This window comes from Marmota monax, unplaced genomic scaffold (genome assembly GCF_021218885.2).
Source record: "Marmota monax isolate L192 unplaced genomic scaffold, Marmota_monax_Labrador192_F-V1.1 WCK01_AAM20220418_F8-fsc00001, whole genome shotgun sequence".
Lineage (NCBI taxonomy): Eukaryota > Metazoa > Chordata > Mammalia > Rodentia > Sciuridae > Marmota > Marmota monax.
The window spans coordinates 15644398-15667418 of NW_026693777.1; the positions used below are offsets into that span (position 1 = coordinate 15644398).

A 23021-nucleotide genomic window follows, 5' to 3' on the forward strand; every position below is an offset into this window, starting at 1 on the left:
AGGACTGAAAGTCTGGAGAGACAGGTGGAAGGGCAGGATGTGGTGAACAGAGCAGCTTCCAGGAAGGGTTCAGAGGTACAACCACTCCTGCTGACATGGAGTCCAGTCAAATTTCTAAGGACAGTGAGCAGTAGAAGCAAGGCCATTCATTTACTCTTGTGGAACTTGAGCCACTCTGTTCCCAAGGCTATCTCATCAAAATTATTTGATGGCAAGGAATTAAATAATAAGTAATATTTCCAGTAACATCCTTTTAATGAACTTCTTATTATTGGAAAGATTGTAGGATAAACAGTTTTAAAAGCAGAAGTGAATGTGAAAACAAAATCTACCATAAGGAACAGGGATTAATATAGAATATTTATCATATAATTATATCTACTTGAAAAAAATAAACATTAATGAACTGGCTTATATAAGATGTCCCATTCAAATCATCCAGAAGTCTTCTCAAGAGATAGATCCTTTCTCATAAGTCCCTGGGATATCTGCCAAGAAGCATCTCAAAAAATGTTAATCCTTTCCTGTTCTCATCTCAGTATGTCTCTCTTCTCTCCCCCCAAACCTTCACACACAAATGCACGCATACACACATTCTCCCTCCCTCTCTACATATAATTTATGGAATTCACTCATTTAAAAATATGTGCCAGACACTGTTCTAGATACAAGGTCACAGAATGTAGAGATCAGCTCTGTGCTCATATGAGGCTTAACTTCTAAAAGAAGAGACAATGGATAAATAAGTGAACACATTCATAAAAAATTTCAGAGTGAAGTGCTATAAAAAATAAGCACATGATAATACTTTATACTGATTTGTATATTGAGTCTGTATTATACATAAAATTAGCATAGATTAGGTATATATCTCCATTATTTTTTAAGAAACTGGGACACAAGTGACAAAAATTATTGTCTAACATAGACTATCAGCAGAGTAGAAAACTACTAATTTGCTGATTGCTTTTCTGCTCAAGAAACCACACAGAATGTTTGGCTTCATTATGTATGAATCACAAACATATACAAAGTTTTAACAAGGGAACATATTTAAGGAGTATCTACCCCACAAAAGTCTTCCCTTCAAAGCTAGATCTAGTTTAGAGTGCTATTGCCCAGCACTTTTTTTTTCTCTCCATGCTTATCAAAACTAAACATCTGGATCAAAGGTATTTTGAGAATAGTTTCCCAATCCATGGTTTCTAGTTCAAACTCCCTGGTCTAATTACCAGTAGTCTTTCCTTGAAGAACTAGAATATAAGAAATCAGTCTAGGCTAAGAGAATGCTTGATTAGGTCACCTTGAAAAAGACAAATCTAACCATTCCTTACCTGTAGAAGACTCGCCCCTGCCCCCCACCCCCCACTTCACATTTGGATTTATAGCCAAGCCAAAGAAGACTAAGGGAAGATTTTGTTTCTTAGACAAGAGGAAAATAGGAATCTAATTTAGGTATCTAATAACATTTTGTTGCTTTCATCCAACCAGCTAGTATAACAAGCAGATAAGAGCTTTATTTTATGTACCCTGTTTTATAACCAAAATATCAAAGGCAAAGATGTTTCTCGGAAGTCCCATCAACAGAATCCTTCAGTGTTAGTGAACTTCCTATGAAATTCCAGAGCAAGGGTATTTATCTATACTTTTATTCATCACTCATTTATAAGCAATGAAAAAAAATTAGGGCATATATGTTATGCTTACAATTTCCTTAACGTAATTAAGTTAAAACAGAATGGTCAGATTTCAGAAACCCTCTTCAATTGGGCTGCTGTTGATATTTTCTATAAAGCCAATACTGGCCAAGCTGGAAATGCATTTCTGAAAGATGGATGTTCCATATCCCACTGCTTTTGCTCAATAGGTCTTGGGCACAAATTGAGAAAATGTCATAAAATACCAAAGAACCTTGCAGGGACCTATGACATCCATAATGTTATCATTTGTGTTTGAAAGTAACTCCTCCAAGAATATTATCTCAGACACAGACAGAGCATGCCTGAGGCATAGTTCAGAGTGACCAGGGTGTACCCAGATTCCTGCTTCCTTTTGTCTCACATCTATCTCTCTCCGTGGGAGTAGAGGGAGTTGCCTCCCAACAGTGGAGTAGGTATGTTTTATTTTAGCTTCTCAGAGAGTAATCAAGAAACCAGAGCTAAAAAAGTACCCTGGAGCTTTGAAGACCCACTGTATAAACACACAAGTGATACACAGTACATTTTTATATCATAGGGAATCTACCTTTTTTCTCATACTTCTAGACATTTTTCTATACTAGAGCCCTTCTACTTGCCCTCAGTCTTAACCCTCATGCCTAAAGCAGCAGTCCTACTTTTTGCATGGAACTCCTCAACTCTATTTAAGTTTAGCAGCATCTCCCTTCAGCTAGTCCTGCCTCTGCTACTATGCCTTTCAACCCTAAGCCTTCAACACAGTTCTCTATGCTGGGTTATCCTACCTTGTACAACCAACAACTTCATAAGAACGAAGGACTGGGCCTGGCCTTCTTAGCCCTATCAAACTTTCTTTTTCCATCTGGAGTATTCAAGTGTTCAAGCCCTCTATGAATTGGAATGTGATGTTAATGGTCAAACTGAAACCAAAAACAGAATAAAAACAACATAGCTCCTCAGCTCTGTTGTATATATCTACTATATACTTTTATATGCGAAAACAAACCAAACTTTGTCCCTGTGTATCAACTTATCCTTCTTTCAAATATTTTCTCAAAAGTTGATGAGCAAGAAAGCAGAGTTTAATGAATATAGTTTTTTCAACTTTCTATCTCTAAATTGGGGAAGATAAATCATTCTGAGTTATCTTGCTATATAATATCAATCCCTATGCTGTTGTACCACTATAAAACAATGACAAATGCACCTCATGGGGAAACAACCCCTAAACCCATTGCAACATGAAAATATTGTAAATTGAAAATTTACTGCATAATCACTAGACGAGGAAAAGATAAAAATTCAAAGTGTGCTTTCTGCTGAATGTTTACCAATTTTGTACCATCATGTAGTTAAGGAAAAAAAATCCAAATACAAACCATCATTAGTTAGGGACCATAAGTTGGGTACCATCTGTATTTGTATTCTTGGTTAGATGCTCCTGGAGTATGATAATTAGATAGTTGGATTAAATGATGTCAATAAATTTTCCTGATTTGAGCACTAAAATCTTTTTTGCTGTTTCTACTTTACTGAACACAGTAAAATTTCAGCTGAGAATAGTAAGAAGGGCATTTTAAATGTTAGGCAATGGAAACCAGAACTATAGCACTACACTATTTAAGTTTCTATGTGTAATTATTCTATCTTTTATCAGCTACAGGGACTTTAAGTCCACTTGTAGGGACAAGAGGACTTAATTTTGTTTGAAATACATTTAATTTTGTTTTTAAAGTGAATCTCCGTAATTACAAAAAAGAAAAATGAAACTAGTTTCTTTATTATGACCTTCAGTCAGAATGATGAGTAGTATTTAATTTCGGAAAAGTATTTTTTAAAAACCGTTATGTCAAATTACTGACTTCTCTTCTCAGATTAGAACTTATATTTCAGCATTAAAATATACTCTGAGGGGCTAGGGTTGTGGCTCAGTGGTAGAGCACTTGCGTAGCACATGTGAGGTGCTGGGTTCAATCCTCAGCATCACAAAAAAATAAAGAATAAAGGTATTGTGTCCACCTACAACTAAATTTTTTTTTTTAAAAAAAACTTGTTCACAAATTTAAAAAAAAATACACTCTGAATCCAAAAATCCTTGAATTAATTTTCTCCTAATGCACTGAACTAAATTGCCAATATATTATCCTGGTGTATAGAAAGTACTTGTAAAGAAATATAAATTACATGTATGAAGATGTGAGGAAAAAAAAGAATAGCATCATCTTAGATTGGGTAAAGAGATGTGAGGGGAAGGGAGGGGAAGGGATGAGGGAAAGGGATGGGGGGAAAGGAAGAATAATGGAATGAAATAGACATAATTATTGCTGTGTGTATATATGTGACTGCATGACCAATGTGATTCTGAAACCTGTACACTCAGAAAAATGAGAAAATTATATCCCATCTGATTCAAATGTAAAAAGAGAAGAAATGTAAATTATAAATTATATAAAAATTATAAATTATAGCAGTTACTATCTATTCATTTTCTATATAACTATGTTCCTTACACCAAAAAGTTTAAATATCACTTACCAAAGCTTAAGTCTTTTTAATTACAATGGTGGCTATAAGGTCATTGTGCTTTAAAAGCATGCTTCTGTGCTTGCTAATTCTGTGACTTCTACCTGTCTAAACTTAAAATAATCTGGGGATATTTAAAACAATCCAAAGCTCATGTCATATTCTGGAAAAATTAAATGGTGTGCCTGGGACACACACATTCATAGTTTTTGAAAATTCTCATATGATTCCAACATGCTGACCAGCTTGAGAGGCGCTGCATCAATGGACCTGTTTCCAAGCAAACTTCTGTTCATCTTTCCTATCTCAAGAGATTTCTGATGCTGTCCCTGCAGGTCCTAGGCTTTCTGCTATTCCTCTTGCATCTCTCTACATTAGCAAGCTTTAAGGATGCTTTAACTATTCATGTGCATGCTTATTTCTCCAATCTGCTATAAGATTCCAGAATATTTTTGTTTTTGAACTCCGGGTCTAGCACTGTGCCTGTTTTATAGATATACTCAATATACCCATGGGATGAATAACGTTTTCCTAAGAAAAACAAAAAATAAAATATAGAGTTGTGTTGATATTTAAGTGTGCCTCCTGTAAACTTTTACATGCTATATAGAACCAAATTTTGTCCCTGGATAATCAAGTTGTGCTATTTTTAAATACATTTTTTGGAAAAAATAATAATTTCAGATGTTCAGGATGATGTTTCACTGGTAGGCAATGTCCCATATTTAGGAAAACATTTAATTATATCAGTGAAAAATCAGTGAAAATAAAACTATCTCCCAACATCAAAAAGAGTAATATAGCTGAATTATCCACAAAATTGAATTCATTCTTATGATAAGCACAAAAGAATACTTCCTGACATAAGAAGTATCTAAAACCATCCATTCTTTCTCTGCTATTTTTCTATTATTAGTGGACTGTGTATTGTTTTCAGATTAATGCTTTCAAAATTATTTGATGTTGCACAGGCTTATGAAACTTATCTGAAAAGTATGTATGTATATATGTATATGTGTATTTATTTATTTAATTGCGGATTGAACCCAGGGATGCTCTACCATGAGCTACATTCTCCAGCCCATTTTTTATTTTGAAACATGCTCTTGCTAAATTTCCCAGGCTGGCCTCCAACTTGTGATCCTCTTGCCTTAGCCTCTGGAGTCACTGGGATTACAGGACTGTGCCACCATGCATGGCCTGATTTAAAAGTTTAAAGTACATAGTTTACAAATGTATTATATAAGAGTCTATACTTACTGAGGCACTCAACACTGTTAAAATGATTATTACAATTCAAAAAATATTCATGTAGTAAATTTTGTTACAACCTAATCCTAGACAATAAACCCAATCTTAAACACATGTTTTTTAAAAAGCTGTTTAAAATATTTTGCTCTTTGGTTTGCCTAATTATTTTATATTAGCAGCAATGTTTCACAACCTAACAATATGTTGCTTTTTATCTACTAGGTTTCCATGCATGAAGCTTGAAAATAAATTAGATTTAGGAACTGTTCTCCAAAATAGTAATATATTTCTCATTTACCTCGTTTATCATATACATGAAGTGCTGGATTATCTCATTAGACATCAAATTAAAGACCTTACCAAGTAGGTATTCAATATGCACATATTCTGAAGGCATATAAAAATAAAATTGAGAGAAAAAGTTTAATCTTCCACTTTAAGTGACTATATTGTGATCTACCACTGTTAACCAGTATTTTATTTTAGTATACTAATTAAGTACAACTAATTTTAAAAGGCAGGGATTGAAAACATACTTATTCTCCTTTCCATAAAGTTGTGACTTTACACCATAAATACAATATCTCTAGAAACTGTCCAAGTTTTACAAGAAATGAGTTCTGAAGATATTATCAATTGTGAAAAACACGAAAGATCACAGCTCCTAATATGCAGTTTTAGTGTCAAGTTCTCAGAGCTGTGAATAAGACAACTATTCCAAGTGAGCTCCAGTTGTAAAGAACACAAAGTTGAATTTCTTTTGCTATGCAAACAAGGCACAAGGGACAGGCACATTTTGAATAACAGCTAGCTTTACACATTTGTTTGGATCGAAAGCAGAGGACAATTTTAAAGTTGGCTTTTGTCAGCCATCTATCAGATATTGGCTGGTGTCCTTTCTCAAGTTCTCTTCTGCTTTCTTGTCAAAAACAGACACGTAGAATCCTCTGAATCATTCCTTTTGTGAAGGACCACTGGGGTATTTCTGCCACCACAGGCCAGGGGTCACAGGGTAAGCAAAGTCAAAGGAAGACCTAGGTGATTGGAGTTTCTAGGGGCCAGAAGGAGTTTGGGCCTCTTCCTGTCCCTAGAAACTCGCTCCTTCCTTAGACCTAACAACTAAAGGTGACAAAGAAACCCCCAAATCCTGGCTCCGTTCTTAGTGCTATAAAAGCATTGTCCACTGTCCCTTTCTATCACTCGCCACCCAGCCAGCCACCAATGAGAGGGGGCAAGAATAATTTCTAGGGGTAACATACGCCCAAAACAGCAGAAGCTGTGTCTACCTGGAAAACAGGAGAAGCAGAAAGAGCGGGGGAGGCCTGGCTTCCTTGGCAGCGCCCCCTCCATCCAGTATAAAACCTGAGGGCATGGTATCCCAAGAGGTGGGTGGGCAGGTGGGTGCGGGACTGAAAGGTTGGAGGGAATCGAGGAGTCACGAAGCCTCCTCCGGTAGGGACCGCCTCCTTTCCGAGTGGCCTCCCCTCGGTTTGTTCTGAATTAGTAAGACGAAGCTCAGGCCAAACAGCCGCCCCCGCCAGCCGACTCTGCTTGGGAGGGAGCATCCCGGGGGAGCGGGGGGCTGAGCCGCGGAGAAGGCCATTTGGCCAGAAGGGGGAGTTCCGACAGTGTTCCCTCGCGCCTCGGTCTGCCTCGCACTAGGAAAAGCTTCCATCGCCATGGTCCACACCACGGCATCCACCTGAGGTTCGTTTCGCTCCTCAGGGCCTGTGAGGGGCGGTTCCCACGGCTTTCTCCCCTTCCAGGCTCGCGGTACCCCTCCGGAGTCCGCTTGGTTGGGTCCGAGGCGGGGCGGGCAGGGCGCTCCACGTGCGGTGGCGAGCCCTGCGCCGGGACTCCGGCGGCTTCTCAGCCTCAGCCACCACCTCGGGCGGGCTAGGGACTGAGCCTCGGGGGCGGGCCGGGGCGGAGCCATGGGGGGCGGGCCGGGAGGCGAGGTGGGGCGGGGCGGGGCGGGCGCGCAGCGCTCGTCTAGCAGCCCGAGCCTAGGGGCCGAAAGGAGCGGGCAGGCTCGGCGCCGGCAGGAAGAAACCGAGAGCTGAGGAGGGTCCGACTCCTGGCGCTCGGGACTTTTTAGAGGTAAGAGTAGGAACCCAGAGCCTGGGGCCTCCTAGTCCAACCCCTCGCCTGGGCACCGCGCCCCGGCCGCCGGCTGGGTCCCGTGTCGGCCGGACCGTGGCCGCCGCGACTGGACGGGTTTCGGGAGGGTTTCTCGAAGTCACCAGTCCCGGCGAAGGCAGTGTCCCCCTCTCCGCGTCTTTCTTCTTCTAGCTCCCTCGGGTCTAGGCGTCGGGCACCGGGCGAGCAGGTCGCCTCGGCGAGTTGGAGCTCGCCCACGCCGGGGCGGGAGGACGGGGCCCCGGGGCAGCAGAGCCTGGCAGCGGGGGAGGCGCGGAGCTCCCGGGCCGCCTCTGCGGAGGGCGGGAGACCGGTCGCGACTGCGGGCTGCGTTCCTGGGCTCCGTGCGCCGTGCCTCGTCCCCCGGATCACTGGGCTCCGGAGGTTGCAGGGCTCGGTGGTGTCTCCGACGCTCTGTTCTAGGGCTCTTGCCTGTCGCTCTCCGTCGCTGTGAAGGGGACCAGCATCTGAGCCCGCATTCCTGGGGGCTGTGCGGTGCCGCCTGTTGTGTGCGCCTGGAGGCCGGGCAGCCCGGCTTCGGGAAAGGACCGGAGCGCAGCGTCTGCTCCGTTGACCCTGAAAGTGCCTAGTTGGGGAAACCCAACTCCGGTGTGGAGCTCGTGGGCGCCTGAAGGGGATCTCGGGGATATACGACTTGGGGGCGCGGCCTGCAGAATTTGGGTTTCTGGAGGAGTTTGCGGCCCGTAGGCCGGGCGTCAGGCAAAGAAGACCACCAGTTTACCCTCCGGGCTGGCCGGTCAGGCACTGTCAGGTATGGACACCTGGGGCCACCCGTGGGAGGTCCACAAGGATTAAAACAATTAAAACAACACCTCGAGTCCCAGGATGGCATAGCCTAATAGTGGGGCATTTTCTAAGATATGAATAGATGGAAAACTGTCAAAACTAATATATTTTAAAGTTGAAATGAAAGCTTGCAAAATTTTGGGGCCGTACAGTTGTGTAGCTAGTGCCTAAAGAAATATTAGGTCATTGACTCCCTTCTACCCTTTTTCGTTTTTGTTTTTATTTTAGCAAAGAATCTGTTTTGCCAGTATTTTCCTCAGGAGTTGTGCATTACCCACAGCAGGGAAGAAAAACTTAACAATTCTCAGGTTGCTTTTGACTTAAAGTCTGTGCTCTCGCACTTCTAAATGTAGAGGAAAAAGTATTTCTTGCTGTATTTTCTATGCATGATTCCTTCTCTTCTTCTCAAGGACCCGGTGATATTTGTTAATTGGTTTTATAAGCATCTATTTAAATGTAGTTTTTGAACGAAATACTCCCATTTGCCACAGGGTGTAGTTTGGGGATTAGAAAATGCTGTTGGAGAAAGCTGCTAGTGGCTTCATTTTCCAAGAATGTAAGTCATTTCCTTTCTGTGATTTCAGGGAGTTGATATTTCACAGCATCAGAACTTTGTGGGGAAAATTTTCCGTAATACATCTGTCATTAAAAAGGCTTTTGGGTTTCCTTCCTAAGAGCAGAGCATAAATTTAAGCCAAGCAATGTTAAAATATAAGAAGTTTTTTAGCATCTAGAGCATTATAAGACTACTGTAGAAATAAATTTTAACAACCGAGACCTACAAATGGTCTGCAGGATGTAGAGTGGGGGAGGGGAGAAGACCAGAAAAAGGCAGGAAAACAGATGCCTTTGCTTTTGTCCTCTGTAGTATAAAACTTGTAGCACCTAATCATTTTCCTTGGTGTAGTTTTGGGAAATAAAAGGTTTATGTTAAAAAAGAAAATACTTCACAATATGAGACAACTGACATTTGAATGCCTTTTTAGTATGTTTGTAAACATATTGGATTCATATTTCATATTAATGTGGACCTTTGGTAGGATTATTAGATATAAAGGGTCCCTGAGGGGATATCGCATATCAGGTTATCTGCAGGATATCTTCTTCAGAAAGCAGACTGGCTGTAATATGAACTTACCCCACACCCCCCATATGCCCCTTTGAATTGCTTGTAAGAATCCCTGAGATCTGACATTGATGGGCCACAGTAATCAGCAGTTCTTGCAGTGCTCAAAACATTTTGAGGGACAGGAAATCTTTCTCTATATCCAGTCCCTCCTTTTGGTGGGTATTAGGGGTAAGTACACAATTTGAACTTGCAGATTTAAGATGCCCCTGGTTCTACAGAAAAAAAGCCTGAAAATGACATGGGCTAGGATACAGACACTGCTTTTAAAAACAAATGCCACTGTGCCAGGTAACAGTTTTTAGCTACAAGTTCCTTAAAAACTATCATTAGACTGGGCTAGCTGAATTAGGGGTGTTATAGAGCTTTTTCTAGATTCTGGATCCTGTTTCCACCTTTAACTATGTTTATAAAGCTTTTGGATTTCAGAACTTATGACATAATAGACTGTGTACCCTTTTGTGGCAGATACTTGGAATGAGAGTTTCAAACAGAACTGTTTTTGACTGAGCTGTCAGTTTTAGAGTTTATTGCAAATGAATCCTGTCTCACAACTAACTTTTTTTGATAAAGGAATTCTTTGTAGTTTTCAACTTGGATATTGCACATTTTGATTTCTAAAGATGTGTTTTTTTTTAAATAAAACCTGCAAACAATTATTTTATTACATGAAAGCCAGTACCAAGAAAAGATTAATTCAATCCAGATGTAAAAATGTATGTGAATTTTAAATTTGGATGATCTCAACAAGTTTTCTTTTTGTTGATGAGGCTGCCTGGATCCCAGATGGCATTCACAAATTATCCCTTAGGTTGTATTCTGAATTGAGTACAAATTTCATGGGCATTCTCTAAAAATAATTTTATCATGGTTTTAAGTCTTTAAAAGGTAGAAAGTGGAGATGCATTTTTTTTTTTATTATTCATTAATACGTACTTCATAATGCTCTAGTCTGGTACATGAAGCCTGTTTCTCAAGTGGGAAAATGAGTTATTTAGTATTTTGTATCCTTATGGGCAAAGTATAGTGACTTTCTTTTTTATTTGTGCAATTTCAACTTTTTCCTTTTACAGGAAAAAAAAGTTTTTTTAGTCTTCAATGGAATTCTGCTGCAGTATAGTTTGTGATTTCAGGTGAAGCAATTAGTTCTTGTATGAAGATCCTCAATCCTCTGTGGCCTTCTTACCCCTGACAACAAACAACAAACACAACTTATAAGAAAACTTCAGTGTATTTTTTAATCTGTATCCCTAACACTGGAATTTTAAATGGTATTTGTGGCATACTTACAATTATATATTTTTAGGAAGTCTTTGTATGATTATATATATAATTACACATTTTGAGAGTTTGCTACATTGTGATTGTGTGTAAAACAGAAGGAGGAATAGGAAAAATTTAGGGAAGGAATTTATGATAATGAAATTTTAGTTAAAATATATCCTTCCTAAACCTAAGCAAGAAAAATGGTATTGTTGGCCTCTGTGGTTAAACTTCAATGTAGGGGGTAGTCTTTTTGAATTGTACCTTATCCTGGGGTAGAGACTTTGGGGGGGGCTATAAAAATAAGTAAAAACAAGCTAACGAGATAATTTGAGAGGAAGGAGGAAGTAGAATACTGGGCATTGAGTTGCAAGGAAAATTTAAACTTAGAAGGATAAGTATTTAAAACAAGGCTGAGGTAGGAAGAATTTTAATTTAGATGTGGGAATTAAAGATTGAGATCTTCTTTAGTTGAGGAAAAAGGACTAAATGATTGGAATTGAGCTGCCTATAAGCATGGAATAGGTTTTCTGGTTGATATTTGCCTTGGAAACCTTGTCTCCCTTAGTGTTGTGTTGAATCACTAGTTTGATGTTAAATAATGTGCGGAGTCTGGGTGCTTATTACTGTCCCCTACCTCCACCAAAAGCCAGTTCCTGTTTCAAAGATTGGGAACATATTTTGTCTAAGAGCTAATGATGAAACAAATACAAATATTTAATTAGTCCCGCAGCATTTGGGGAAGCTACCAATGCCTCCCTCCTATGCTGTGGGACCAAAGGGACTCTATAGCAGTAATAGCTGAAGTTATTATAAAGTTTTGAGTAAAAAATTAGCAATCTGTATTTCTCATTATCTTATGTATTTTGGTGTATAATTACTTCTGATGCAAGTTTGTATACTATCACTTTTTATATGAATCATATTGAGCAATCATGCAGTATACCATACTGATCAAAGAGGGATTACAGAATACTGAGAATGGCAAAGAATTCATTGATCTGACAATTGGTCATATTACCTCATCAAGATGAAAATCTTATAAAAAAATTCCCAGATGAACCCACTGTAGTCCAAAGGAGAAGGCAGTGCTTTTCTGAACGTTCTTTTGAGTTGTATAGCATTTTCTTGAATGTCTTTCCCCACCTGTGGCCTTATCAGTAGAGTTCAATCTCTACAGCAGGACACTTGGTAGAGACTGGGTCATTACTGAGGTCCTTGCATTAATGTGGTGATAGTTTGGATGATTTTTAGACCCTTAGTATTCTAGGTATTTTCAGATGTTTTCCTGTTTTTTTTTTTATTTTATATAAAGCAACACCTTATATTAATTGATAGCCATAGTTTTATGTGAGAGAAGAATTCATTGTAAGAATGAATTCTGGAAGAAGATTTTAGGAAATGCATTGAAGATGCACACTGAGCTTTCTAGGTGGTTCTCTTTCTGGTCACATTAAATGATACACTTGTGGTATATCATTTCAGTAGATGTCGTCGTTTCCTCCTCCTCCTCCTCCTCCTCCTCCTCCGGTGGGTACTCCTTGTTTTATTTCTTCAAATTTGTTCTTGAATTATTATATATAGCCAGAAAAATACACAAATCAGAAGCATACATCACAAAGTGATCACATTTGGGTAGCTAGCATCCAAGTCAAGGAACAAAAAACCTCACTGTATGATCATAGTCCTTGTCCCAAGGTTAACTACTGTTCTGACTGCTAATGTCATAGGTTAATCTGTTCTTGGACTGAATTTAAATTCAATCAAACATAAGATGTTGTTTTTGGTATCTTCTTTAGCTCAATATAATGCCATGTAATATGTCCAAATTGATAAAAATAGCAACAATTCTTTTTTTTATTTCTGTGGATGAATATACCCAATTTATTTATCCATTCAGCTGATGAACATTTGGGTAGTTTGGGTCTAATATTGTTGGGTAACCTTTTGATGGATCTTAAAGTTAACACTTTAGGTTGGAAGGAGAGCACAGTTTTAAGATTAACAAAGTAACTTCCAAAATTTTTTTCAGAATAGTCCATTCTTTAAAAAAAGAAAAAAGCTGCAAAGAAGATTCATTTTTTGCATTCTTCCTATGTTTATGCTTCTCCCCTCTACAAAGTTCTTTGCTTACTCTACACCACCCCCTCCCAATGAAGTTATCTTTTCTTAAATACTCATGGAAACATCCAGTCTTTACCCAAAATAGCAGTGAAATTCTGATGTTAAAGTCTGTGGTAGTCCCCAGAAAGTACTTAATATAAAACATAGGATTATGATTTCACTGAGAGATCTAATAGAGAAAACAAAGTGCTTGCAAAGGATGACTATTTGTACAGATATTTTATTTCATTTTTACCTAAAGAATAAAGGAGATTTCGTTATTCAAGAAAAGGGTCAGCCTTTTAGCTTAGGATCGTTAAAAGGTGAAAAAAGTATAAAATTATAGATGTTTTATAAGTTTGTTGTAAATATATCCTGCTTGGATGAGATACTGCTTACAACAGCAGAATTTAGCATGTATAATGTTAGATTTTTTTTTTAAAGAGAGAGAGAATTTTTTAATATTTATTTTTCAGTTTTCAGTGGACACAACATCTTTATTTTATTTTTATGAGGATGGAACCCAGCACCCCGCGCATGCCAGGTGAGCGCGTTACTGCTTTAGCCACATCCCCAGCCCAGATTTTTTTCTTTTAAACATGCTGATCATAGATCCACTTGGATAGGTTGCTCAGTGAATTATAAAGGTATATTATATCTTGAACATAGAAGAGAGGCAAAAAAGTAAAGAGATCTTTGAGATCAGTCTTCTGGGATCCAAATCCAGTTCTTTTATTCTCCATTATTATATAACTTTGGGAAAGTTACTTCAACTCTCTGAACCTCTTTCTTAATCTGTAAAACCATGGGTAATAATAGTAACTATGCTACAGAGTTGTTTCAATTATTAAATGAAATGGTACACATAAAACAACTGGCCTGGTCTTTGCCACATAGTAAAAAGTCAATAAATATTGGCTATTATTACATAAGACAAAAAGAAATTATATATAGAAAGATTTGTGTATTTTTAGAAGTCTCTGAGCCTTTGTTTATCAGAAATTCATGGGGGTGTGTGTGTTTGTGTGTGTGTGTGTGTGTATGTGTGTGTGTATTTATTTATTCATGACATTAAGCAGGGGAAAAAAACCTAGTATTTCTCAGTTACATATGTTGGAAATCATTATATTGCTGTATAAGGAACAGCTGGCCTGTCCCTCATCACTAATTGATTTGAGTTATTTTTTTCCTAATTCCCAGCCATCTTGGTCCCCCTGGCTTCTGCCTGCTAGATAATTGTTTTTTTTTGCAGATGCCAACAAGCAAATCCACAGATTTAAATTCTCTTTGTGGTGATTAATGATGTGTAAAGTACTTATAAACTTAAAGAGTACTGGTGACCCAGGTCTTCTGCTCATGTACTCTGTAGTTTCATGTGAGTCCTTTTAAAGAAAGCAGCTATGGGTGTGGGGCAGTTGTTTATTCCTCCCACTTCCCTGCCAATATTGACAGTTTATATAATGTGAGTCAAATCCTTTATGATTTTTGTTATGAGGCTCAGAGTTTAAGATTTTAAACCATTAATTCAAAGAAAATTAATAGTCGAAAGTTTCAAAGGGAGCATTTAAGAAAAAGGAACTTAAGCATGTTAGAAAGACACACTTACATCTAAATAGCATAATTACAAGCTCAGCCAAATAGACATAGGATCCTCTAGATGAATCATGCTTTATCATTCTACTCTGTTCATTAAAGGGGGGACCGTCCCCATATAACCCTTTTCCACATCTGCATTGTTTGTGTAAAATCTTGAACTTAGTACTAACTTCACACTTTAAAAAGGTTCACTAAGTCCATCAAAACATAGGTTTTGTCTTTTTCAAGTATTCAGGACTATAATGAATACTTTCAGCAATGCCTGCCAAAGTATTTTATGTCTGGAGTTAGGGAACAAAATGTATGGAAAGGTATTAGACATTTCCAGGTAAGTGTTAAATTGACTCCTGGATTTTAGGTAGCAAAGTCAATGATGGCCAAGCATAAGATGTCCCCAGCTTCCTTAGGGTTCTGGGTTTATTTAGGGTCATGAAGTCTGATTGAGATCTATCTTCAGGGACTTTTCTAGGAGCAACAAGAAAACCAAGAAATTGAAATTATTAAATGTTTAAATTACTTTGTTTATTTATTCAACATAACGTATGCTCAGGATATGCCAGTCTATGTTCTAGGCCCCAGAGACAGGGCAGTGAGTGAAAAAAAGAAAAAGAAAAAAAACTGTGCCTCTGTGGATCTTATATTCTGAGACAAATAACAAACATAACAAAGTAAATTTTATAGTGTTTTAGAAGGTAATGCCTATGTGTGGGGTGGAGTAGGCTAAGGGGCATTAACTGGCCTGGGGTAGGGGAGGTCTTTGCAATTTGGATTCCAGATGCTCCTTTACTTAAGATGGGATTTTTGTCCCAATAATTTTGAGAATATTGTGAGTTAAAAATGCATTCAATACACTTAGTCTACTGAATATCATAGGTTAGCAACATAGTAGACTAACGATTATCAATTGTTTGCCCCAGTGATCAAGTGCTGGCTGGAAGCTGTGATTCATTGCCAGTACCCAGCATCATGAGAGAATATCATACTGCCCATTCACTATACTGAGAAATATTAAATTTCAAAATTCACAGCACAGTTTCTATTGAGTACATATCAATTTCATACCGTGGTAAAGTTGAAAAATCATAATAGAACCATCCTAAGTCAGGGATTTTCTGTAATGTGGTCAAGGTAGTCCTCACTGAGAAGATAACTTGAATGAGGACAGGAGCCACCCAGAGATCCCTGAGTGAAGAGCGTTCAGCAGAGGGACTAGTGAAGGCCTTGGGAGGACTGTGCCTGGTGTGAGAAGGCCACAGCTGTGGTTCGTTCACAGAGAGCCAGGAGAATAGGAGTAGATGACATCAGAGAACTTTGGAGACTTCATGGGGTAGGGCCTGCCTGGATCATTTTAAGGACTTTGTCTTTTACTTTGATTAAAATGGGGATCCATTGGAGGGTTTTAAGCAGAGGAGTGAAATGATATGATTTGCATTTCATAGAATCACTGGCTGCTATGTTGAGAATAGAAAAAATGGAAGGGTGGTCAAGGGTAGAAACAGGGATACGAATTAGTATCTATTGCCAAAATCCATTTGAAAGATACCAATAGTAGAGGAGGAGATGAGAGATGGCCAAAAAGAAGAGCCAGCAGAATTTCTTGACCAGTTGTTTGAGGAGTGTGAGAGAGATCATGAGAGAGATCAGACAGACTATAAAGATAACATAAAAGCATTTTGCGTAATTTTGGACTTGCTAGTAACTGGGATGGAGAAGATAACCAAGACCTGTTTTGAATATCTTGTGTTTGACTTCCAAGTAGAGAAGTTGGAGAGGTTGTTGGCTATAGAATCTGGAGTTTACTGGAGAGGCCCAGTTTGGAGATACAAGTTTGGAAGTTGCCAACAGAATTTGGTTGGGGTAATTTGAGGAATATATGTAGACAGAGAAGGAGGCCCATAGACCAAGCCTTGGAGCAAATCAAGTATCTGCAGTTTGTAGAGAAGAGAAGAAATACCACAAATAATATAAGAAATTATTTTAAGCCTAAGGAATTATGCACATATTTCAACATAGTGGATCCAGTTAAATGTCTCTATTCCTTGAGTAACAGTGTTTAATTATTGGAATATATTGATAATTCCATTGACCTACACCATAGAACAGATAAACTAAGAGATATTTTTCTATCATAATGATGTACTGGGTTAAACCTAGATGCTTTGTCTAGATGTTGAGTTTAGAAGGAGAAATGAGAGAGATAGGAAGGAAATTAGAAGAATAACCCCAAAGACAAGAAAAGAAAATGTCTCCAGGAGAAGAGAGTGAATCAGTGGTATCACATGGTGCTAAGAGGTTCAGTACTAGATGAGGATTGTGAGTTGCTTGTTGGATTTAGCAACCTGGAGGTAATTCCAGTTGTTGATGGAGGGATTGCAATTTGGTTTCTTATCAATATTTAACACTGGATGTGAGTATTTTTCATATGTCTGATAGGATATGGGGTAGGACTCCAGAAATGGGAATGTTGGAGGCAATAAGAGCTTTCAGCAGACTGTGATAGGGATGGGGAGCCTCTGAGTTTCCCCCTAGTTATTATTGATAAGACTCTAGTATGAAAATTATAGTCTCTTGATTTTGAACAATTCCCATGCAGTTTAAAAATTCTTTATAGAAAGTCTTTGGACTGTTTCCTGGGCTTGGAATGTAGCTCAGTGGTAGACTGACTGTGTTGCCTAGTATGTGTGAGGCTCTGGAGTTCCATCTCCAGCATCCTCTGAAATACACACACACACAAAGAAAAAGAAAGAAGTATATACTGAATGCACTCACACTATGTGTTAACACATTTTTAAATAAAGATGAGTTATTTAATTTAACCTATCAATTATTTTCTATGAAAAGTGAGCCGTGCTTTGAATTGGTTTCTTTGTCAGCTTTGCTGATAGGTTTGAGGTGTCCAAGTCACATCATAGTGCCCCACCAGCCTGGAGGCCACAGAGGAGATGGTTCAGGTTAGGGATCCCCAAGAGCCGGAGCAAATTAAGTAATAGAAAAGTTGCTTTTTTCTTATTTCTTTTCTACTTCACTGATGACATTCATCAAGGGTATTATTCCAGAGTATGTGATTAAGCAGTCTTCATAGTTCCGTATTTTATGTCATAATTATGTACCAAGAATTTTCCAGGAATTACCTTTGAATTATAATGCTGTCTATAATACTATCAAAACAAATCAACAAGTCTCTGATACTAATTATCTTTGCTTTCTCTAAGCTTATTAAAACACTCACACTTAGGCTTTTAATGCATAACTATTGTTTTTGGAGAGTTAAAGGCTTACAGTGATTGGTAGAAGTAGCACTTTTGTTATATGTATTTTGAGTGTTGTTTGGTAATAAAAGAAAGTATAGTATTAGCCTTTGGAAAGTTGCTAATTATGGAAAAATCTTAAAAAGGGCAAGAACTTCTCATTTGCAGTAGATTATGGCACATATGTTAAGATATAGAGCTCCACTGATTATATGTGTGTTTCTAGTGAATTGTGTCATAGACACATAATGTCAGCATTCTCTTAGGTACTGCTTTCTCAACACTATTTTATTAGTATCATTTTTGAATGTTTTTTCAACTGAAACTTGTAAGTCACTCTACAGTTAAATGAATGTAATTGGCTTGTAAGAGAAATAATCAAGGCTAATGTGAAATTATTTGGCAGTGTGCAGAGTGTTTTACATGTTGCATAGTAGAGTGTTCAGAGGTTTAAAGCTAAGAAAAAATTGAAATTAATGTTAAATCTTTAAGTCAGTGACCACAGGATAAAACTCAGATCTCTTATCATGGTATTCATCTTGCCAAATAAGAATTGCAAGCCTGAGGTCCACAAGAAGATTGGCTGTAAATATGTTTTAGCTCTCGGTGTGGTGTTAAAAACATTTATCTGCCAACATTTAAAAACCAAAAAAATCTGACATTTTAAAACATTGAATTTTATACTTTCTTCTGAAATATTGGAAGGCCTGTCAGTGATCTCTTGAAGCAATATAACTTTCCACTTTGTACAGTATGGCCTCTGCAGTCCTCACAGTTCCCAGAAGAGATTCTCTTGCCCCCAACATCAAGACCAAGTGGCTTTGAACATTTCGTTGTTGCCTGCACCTGTGAGTTTGCTATGCTTGTGTTATAGTTACTTATTTTCCCATTATCATTTCAGAGTCCCTCAATTCTAGTCAAAATGTTCTCCCTGTTATGTGAGATATACATACATGCTTAGTATATATCATATTTCCTCTTCTGGATTCTCCTAGTGAACCCCAGCTACAATTGCTGTATAACATAGTTGAAACCTAGTATGCAACACTTTAGTCATTTATATATGTATATATATTTTCCCCTAACTTTCCAGTTGTACTGTAAGTTTCTTGAAAGAACCATATAAATTACTAGTGCCTAGCAAATTTATTTTATATTTTACTGGATTAAACTATTGTTTAGATTTAGCTTCCATGGCCTGGTAGTCTATGATTGTAATGACATTGTAGAAGAACTAGAAAATGCCAAAATGTTGTTTAAAAATCTGCTTCTTCAAATAGTGCTTTCTTAATTTACTCTGCCCATTCCTTTGTAGTAGCATGTACACGATCTATTTGAGTATTAATTCACTAAACACTTCATTAATTACCTATTCCTTGGTTCTGTTATATAGATGAGTGAAGTTTCTAGATAAATGGGCCTTTACTGCTTATCATTTTCTTTATTTTTAAAAATTCTTTTTAGATATACATGACATAGAGTGTATTTTGACATATATACATGGAGTATAACTTATTCTGATTAGGATCCCATTCTGTGGTTGTACATGTTGTGGATTTTACTGGTGGTGTATTCATATATGAACTAGGAAAGTTATGTGTGATTTATTCTACTGTCTTTCCTATTCCCATCCCCCATTTCCCTCCATTCCCCTCTATCTAATCCCCTCTGTCTAATCTAACTTCTCTTCTTCCCTCTCTCCCCCTTTTTGTGTGTTAGCATTTACATATCAGATTCATTTTATTTTCAATATGCTTCTAATGACTAATACTATTAAATGTCTTATTTTTTCATTCATTTGGCAGATAATGTGTCCAGTATGATATATCCTCCTGAAACTTTTTTTTAAGCTATAAAGGTAGATTTTAAATAATGGAGTACTAATGATTTAATTTTGTTAAATATTACTGAGAACTCATCTATTCCATGGCAGTTTATAAAATAATCAGAATATAAAAATACAACCTTCAAAATGTAAGAAATTTCTATAGCAAAATAATAGAAGTGTGCTTTTTTAATAGGATACGAGTATTCAGGGAAAAGAAAAAAATTGCCATTAGCCACAATCATTGCATTAATAATAAAGAATGATAATTTATAGCTTTAGAACTTATTTTATGATACGTAAGTTGATTTCTGTTTTAAAAAGTAAATAAAAGACAAAGGGAAACTGCTAGAAATTTAAACTTAGCTAACTTGGAAATCAACTTTTGTTTTATGAAACTATAATAATTCCAAAAGTATTTTCAGTAAGTATTTTTATCATAACTTTCAAAATAAATAATTAAAAAATAAATATATTTGCCTACAACTTGTTAGAAGATGGTCCCTTTGTTTAATATTTCTAAGCTAATGATGGAAACACATTAATTGTTTGTCAGTCTAATATTAAAGTCATATGGTATCATAAAAAAAAAACTTAGTAGTTAAGTGGAGTCATGCATGAACCAAAAAATAGAGTGGGTTTTTATGTGGCTGCATGTATTTTATCACAACATCAGAAACGCTTTACATACTTTTTCCAAAGAAAATCAAATTCTATACTTAACTAAACCCATCTAAATATAGTGGTGAAGTTAATTTTTGGAATAGCTCAGTGTCACACTGAAACAAAGGTCAGCTGCCATGGTGCCATTTCTGAAGTCTGTTGAGGAACTCATGTTACTTATAATTATAGAAAGAGATTCAAAAATAATTAACCCCTCCTCAAAAATAGACCATATATTATGCCATAGGGCAACCCTCAGTAAATATACAGGGGTGGAGATAATACCATGCATTTTATCTGATCATAATGGAATGAAACTGGAAATCAATGATAAAAGACGGAAGGAAAAATCCTACATCACATGGAAAATGAACAATATGTTACTGAATGATCAATGGGTTACAGAAGACATAAAGGAAGAAATCAAAAAATTCTTAGAGATAAATGAAAATACAGACACAACATATAGGAATCTATGGGACACAATGAAAGCAGTTTTAAGAGGGAAATTCATCGCTTGGAGGTCATTCCTCAAAAAAAGGAAAAACCAACAAATAAATGAGCTCACACTTCATCTCAAAGCCCTAGAAAAGGAAGAGCAAAACAACAGCAAATGTAGCAGAAGGCAAGAAATAATTAAAATCAGAGCGGAAATCAATGAAATTGAAACAAAAGAAACTATTGAAAAAATTAACAAAACTAAAAGTTGGTTCTTTGAAAAAATAAATAAGATCGACAGACCCTTAGCCATGCTAACGAAGAGAAGAAGAGAGAGAACTCAAATCACTAACATATGGGATGAAAAAGGCAATATCACAACAGACACTACAGAAATACAGAAGACAATTAGAAATTATTTTGAAAACCTATATTCCAATAAAATAGAAGATAGTGAAGACATTGATAAATTCCTTAAGTCATATGATTTGCCCAGACTGAGTCAGGAGGATACTCACAACTTAAACAGACCAATAACAATAGATGAAATAGAAGAAGCAATCAAAAGACTTCCAACCAAGAAAAGCCCAGGACCGGATGGGTATACAGCGGAGTTTTACAAAACCTTTAAGGAAGAATTAATACCAATACTTTTCAAGTTATTTCAGGAAATAGAAAAAGAAGGAGCTCTGCCAAATTCATTCTATGAGGCCAACATCACCCTGATTCCGAAACCAGACAAAGACACCTCAAAGAAAGAAAACTACAGACCAATATCTCTGATGAACATAGATGCAAAAATCCTCAATAAAATTCTGGCGAATCGGATACAAAGGCACATCAAAAAAATTGTGCACCATGATCAAGTAGGATTCATCCCTGGGATGCAAGGATGGTTCAATATACGGAAATCAATAAATGTTATTCACCACATCAATAGACTTAAAAATAAGAACCATATGATCATCTCAATAGACGCAGAAAAAGCATTCGACAAAGTACAGCATCCCTTTATGTTCAAAACATTAGAAAAACTAGGGATAACAGGAACTTACCTCGACATTGTAAAAGCTATCTATGCTAAGCCTCAGGCTAGCATCATTCTCAATGGAGAAAAATTGAAGGCATTCCCCCTAAAATCTGGAACAAGACAGGGATGCCCTCTATCACCACTTCTATTCAATATAGTTCTCGAAACACTGGCCAGAGCAATTAGACAGACGAAAGAAATTAAAGGCATAAAAATAGGAAAGGAAGAACTTAAATTATCACTATTTGCAGATGACATGATTCTATACCTAGAAGACCCAAAAGGGTCTACAAAAAAACTACTAGAACTAATAAATGAATTCAGCAAAGTGGCAGGATATAAAATCAACACGCATAAATCAAAGGCATTTCTGTATATCAGCGACAAAACTTCTGAAACGGAAATGAGGAAAAACACTCCATTCACAATATCCTCAAAAAAAATAAAATACTTGGGAATCAACCTAACAAAAGAGGTGAAAGATTTATATAATGAAAACTACAAAACCCTAAAAAGAGAAGTAGAAGAAGATCTTAGAAGATGGAAAAATATACCCTGTTCATGGATAGGCAGAACTAACATCATCAAAATGGCGATATTACCAAAAGTTCTCTATAGGTTTAATGCAATGCCAATCAAAATCCCAACGGCATTTCTTGTAGAAATGGATAAAGCAATCATGAAATTCATATGGAAAAATAAAAGACCCAGAATAGCAAAAGCAATTCTAAGCAGGAAGTGCGAATCAGGCGGTATAGCGATACCAGACTTAAAACTATATTACAGAGCAATAGTAACAAAAACAGCATGGTACTGGTACCAAAACAGGAGGGTGGACCAATGGTACAGAATAGAGGACACAGAGACTAATCCACAAAGCTACAACTATCTTATATTTGATAAAGGAGCTAAAAGCATGCAATGGAGGGAGGATAGCATCTTCAACAAATGGTGCTGGGAAAACTGGAAATCCATATGCAACAAAATGAAACTGAATCCCCTCCTCTCGCCATGCACAAAAGTTAACTCAAAGTGGATCAAGGAGCTAGATATCAAATCAGAGACTCTGCGTCTGATAGAAGAAAAAGTTGGCTCCGATCTACATATTGTAGGGTCGGGCTCCAAATTCCTTAATAGGACACCCATAGCACAAAAGTTGATAACAAAAATCAACAAATGGGACTTACTTAAACTGAAAAGTTTTCTCTCAGCAAGAGAAACAATAAAAGAGGTAAATAGGGAGCCTACACCCTGGGAACAAATTTTTACTCCTCACACTTCAGATAGAGCCCTAATATCCAGAGTATACAAAGAACTCAAAAAATTAAACAAT

At 37.3% G+C, this 23021-nt stretch overlaps 2 protein-coding genes across 5 annotated transcripts in view; one reads left to right on the forward strand and one right to left on the reverse strand.

The window, feature by feature from the left end:
* The window catches only part of Frmd6 (FERM domain containing 6), a 248006-nt gene that overhangs the window by 154941 nt on the left and 70044 nt on the right, over window positions 1-23021 (forward strand). Inside the window, exon 1 of one of the 4 annotated variants that reach the window (XM_058584531.1) lies at window positions 7137-7157. The exons of 2 other annotated variants lie outside the window; for them this stretch is intronic. The gene's annotated coding sequence lies outside the window, so the exon portion shown is untranslated. Of the gene's footprint in view, window positions 1-7136; window positions 7158-7440; window positions 7551-23021 lie in introns of those variants that run through there. One more of the 4 variants, XM_046461508.2, reaches the window with a different exon arrangement.
* LOC124104596 (skin secretory protein xP2-like) lies at window positions 7172-9548 on the reverse strand. The gene is made up of 3 exons (XM_046461617.1): window positions 9535-9548; window positions 7599-8274; window positions 7172-7456 (listed from the first exon to the last, which is right to left on the reverse strand). The coding sequence occupies exons 1-3, from the start codon at window positions 9546-9548 to the stop codon at window positions 7172-7174; spliced, it is 975 nt and encodes a 324-aa protein (XP_046317573.1).

Excerpts from the sequence above, each read along its gene's own strand:
- LOC124104596 (XM_046461617.1), bottom strand. Across the intron at positions 7,457-7,598 it reads GGCCGGGGCGCGGTGCCCAG|GCTCGGGCTGCTAGACGAGC; the intron begins GCGAGGGGTTGG and ends TTCGGCCCCTAG.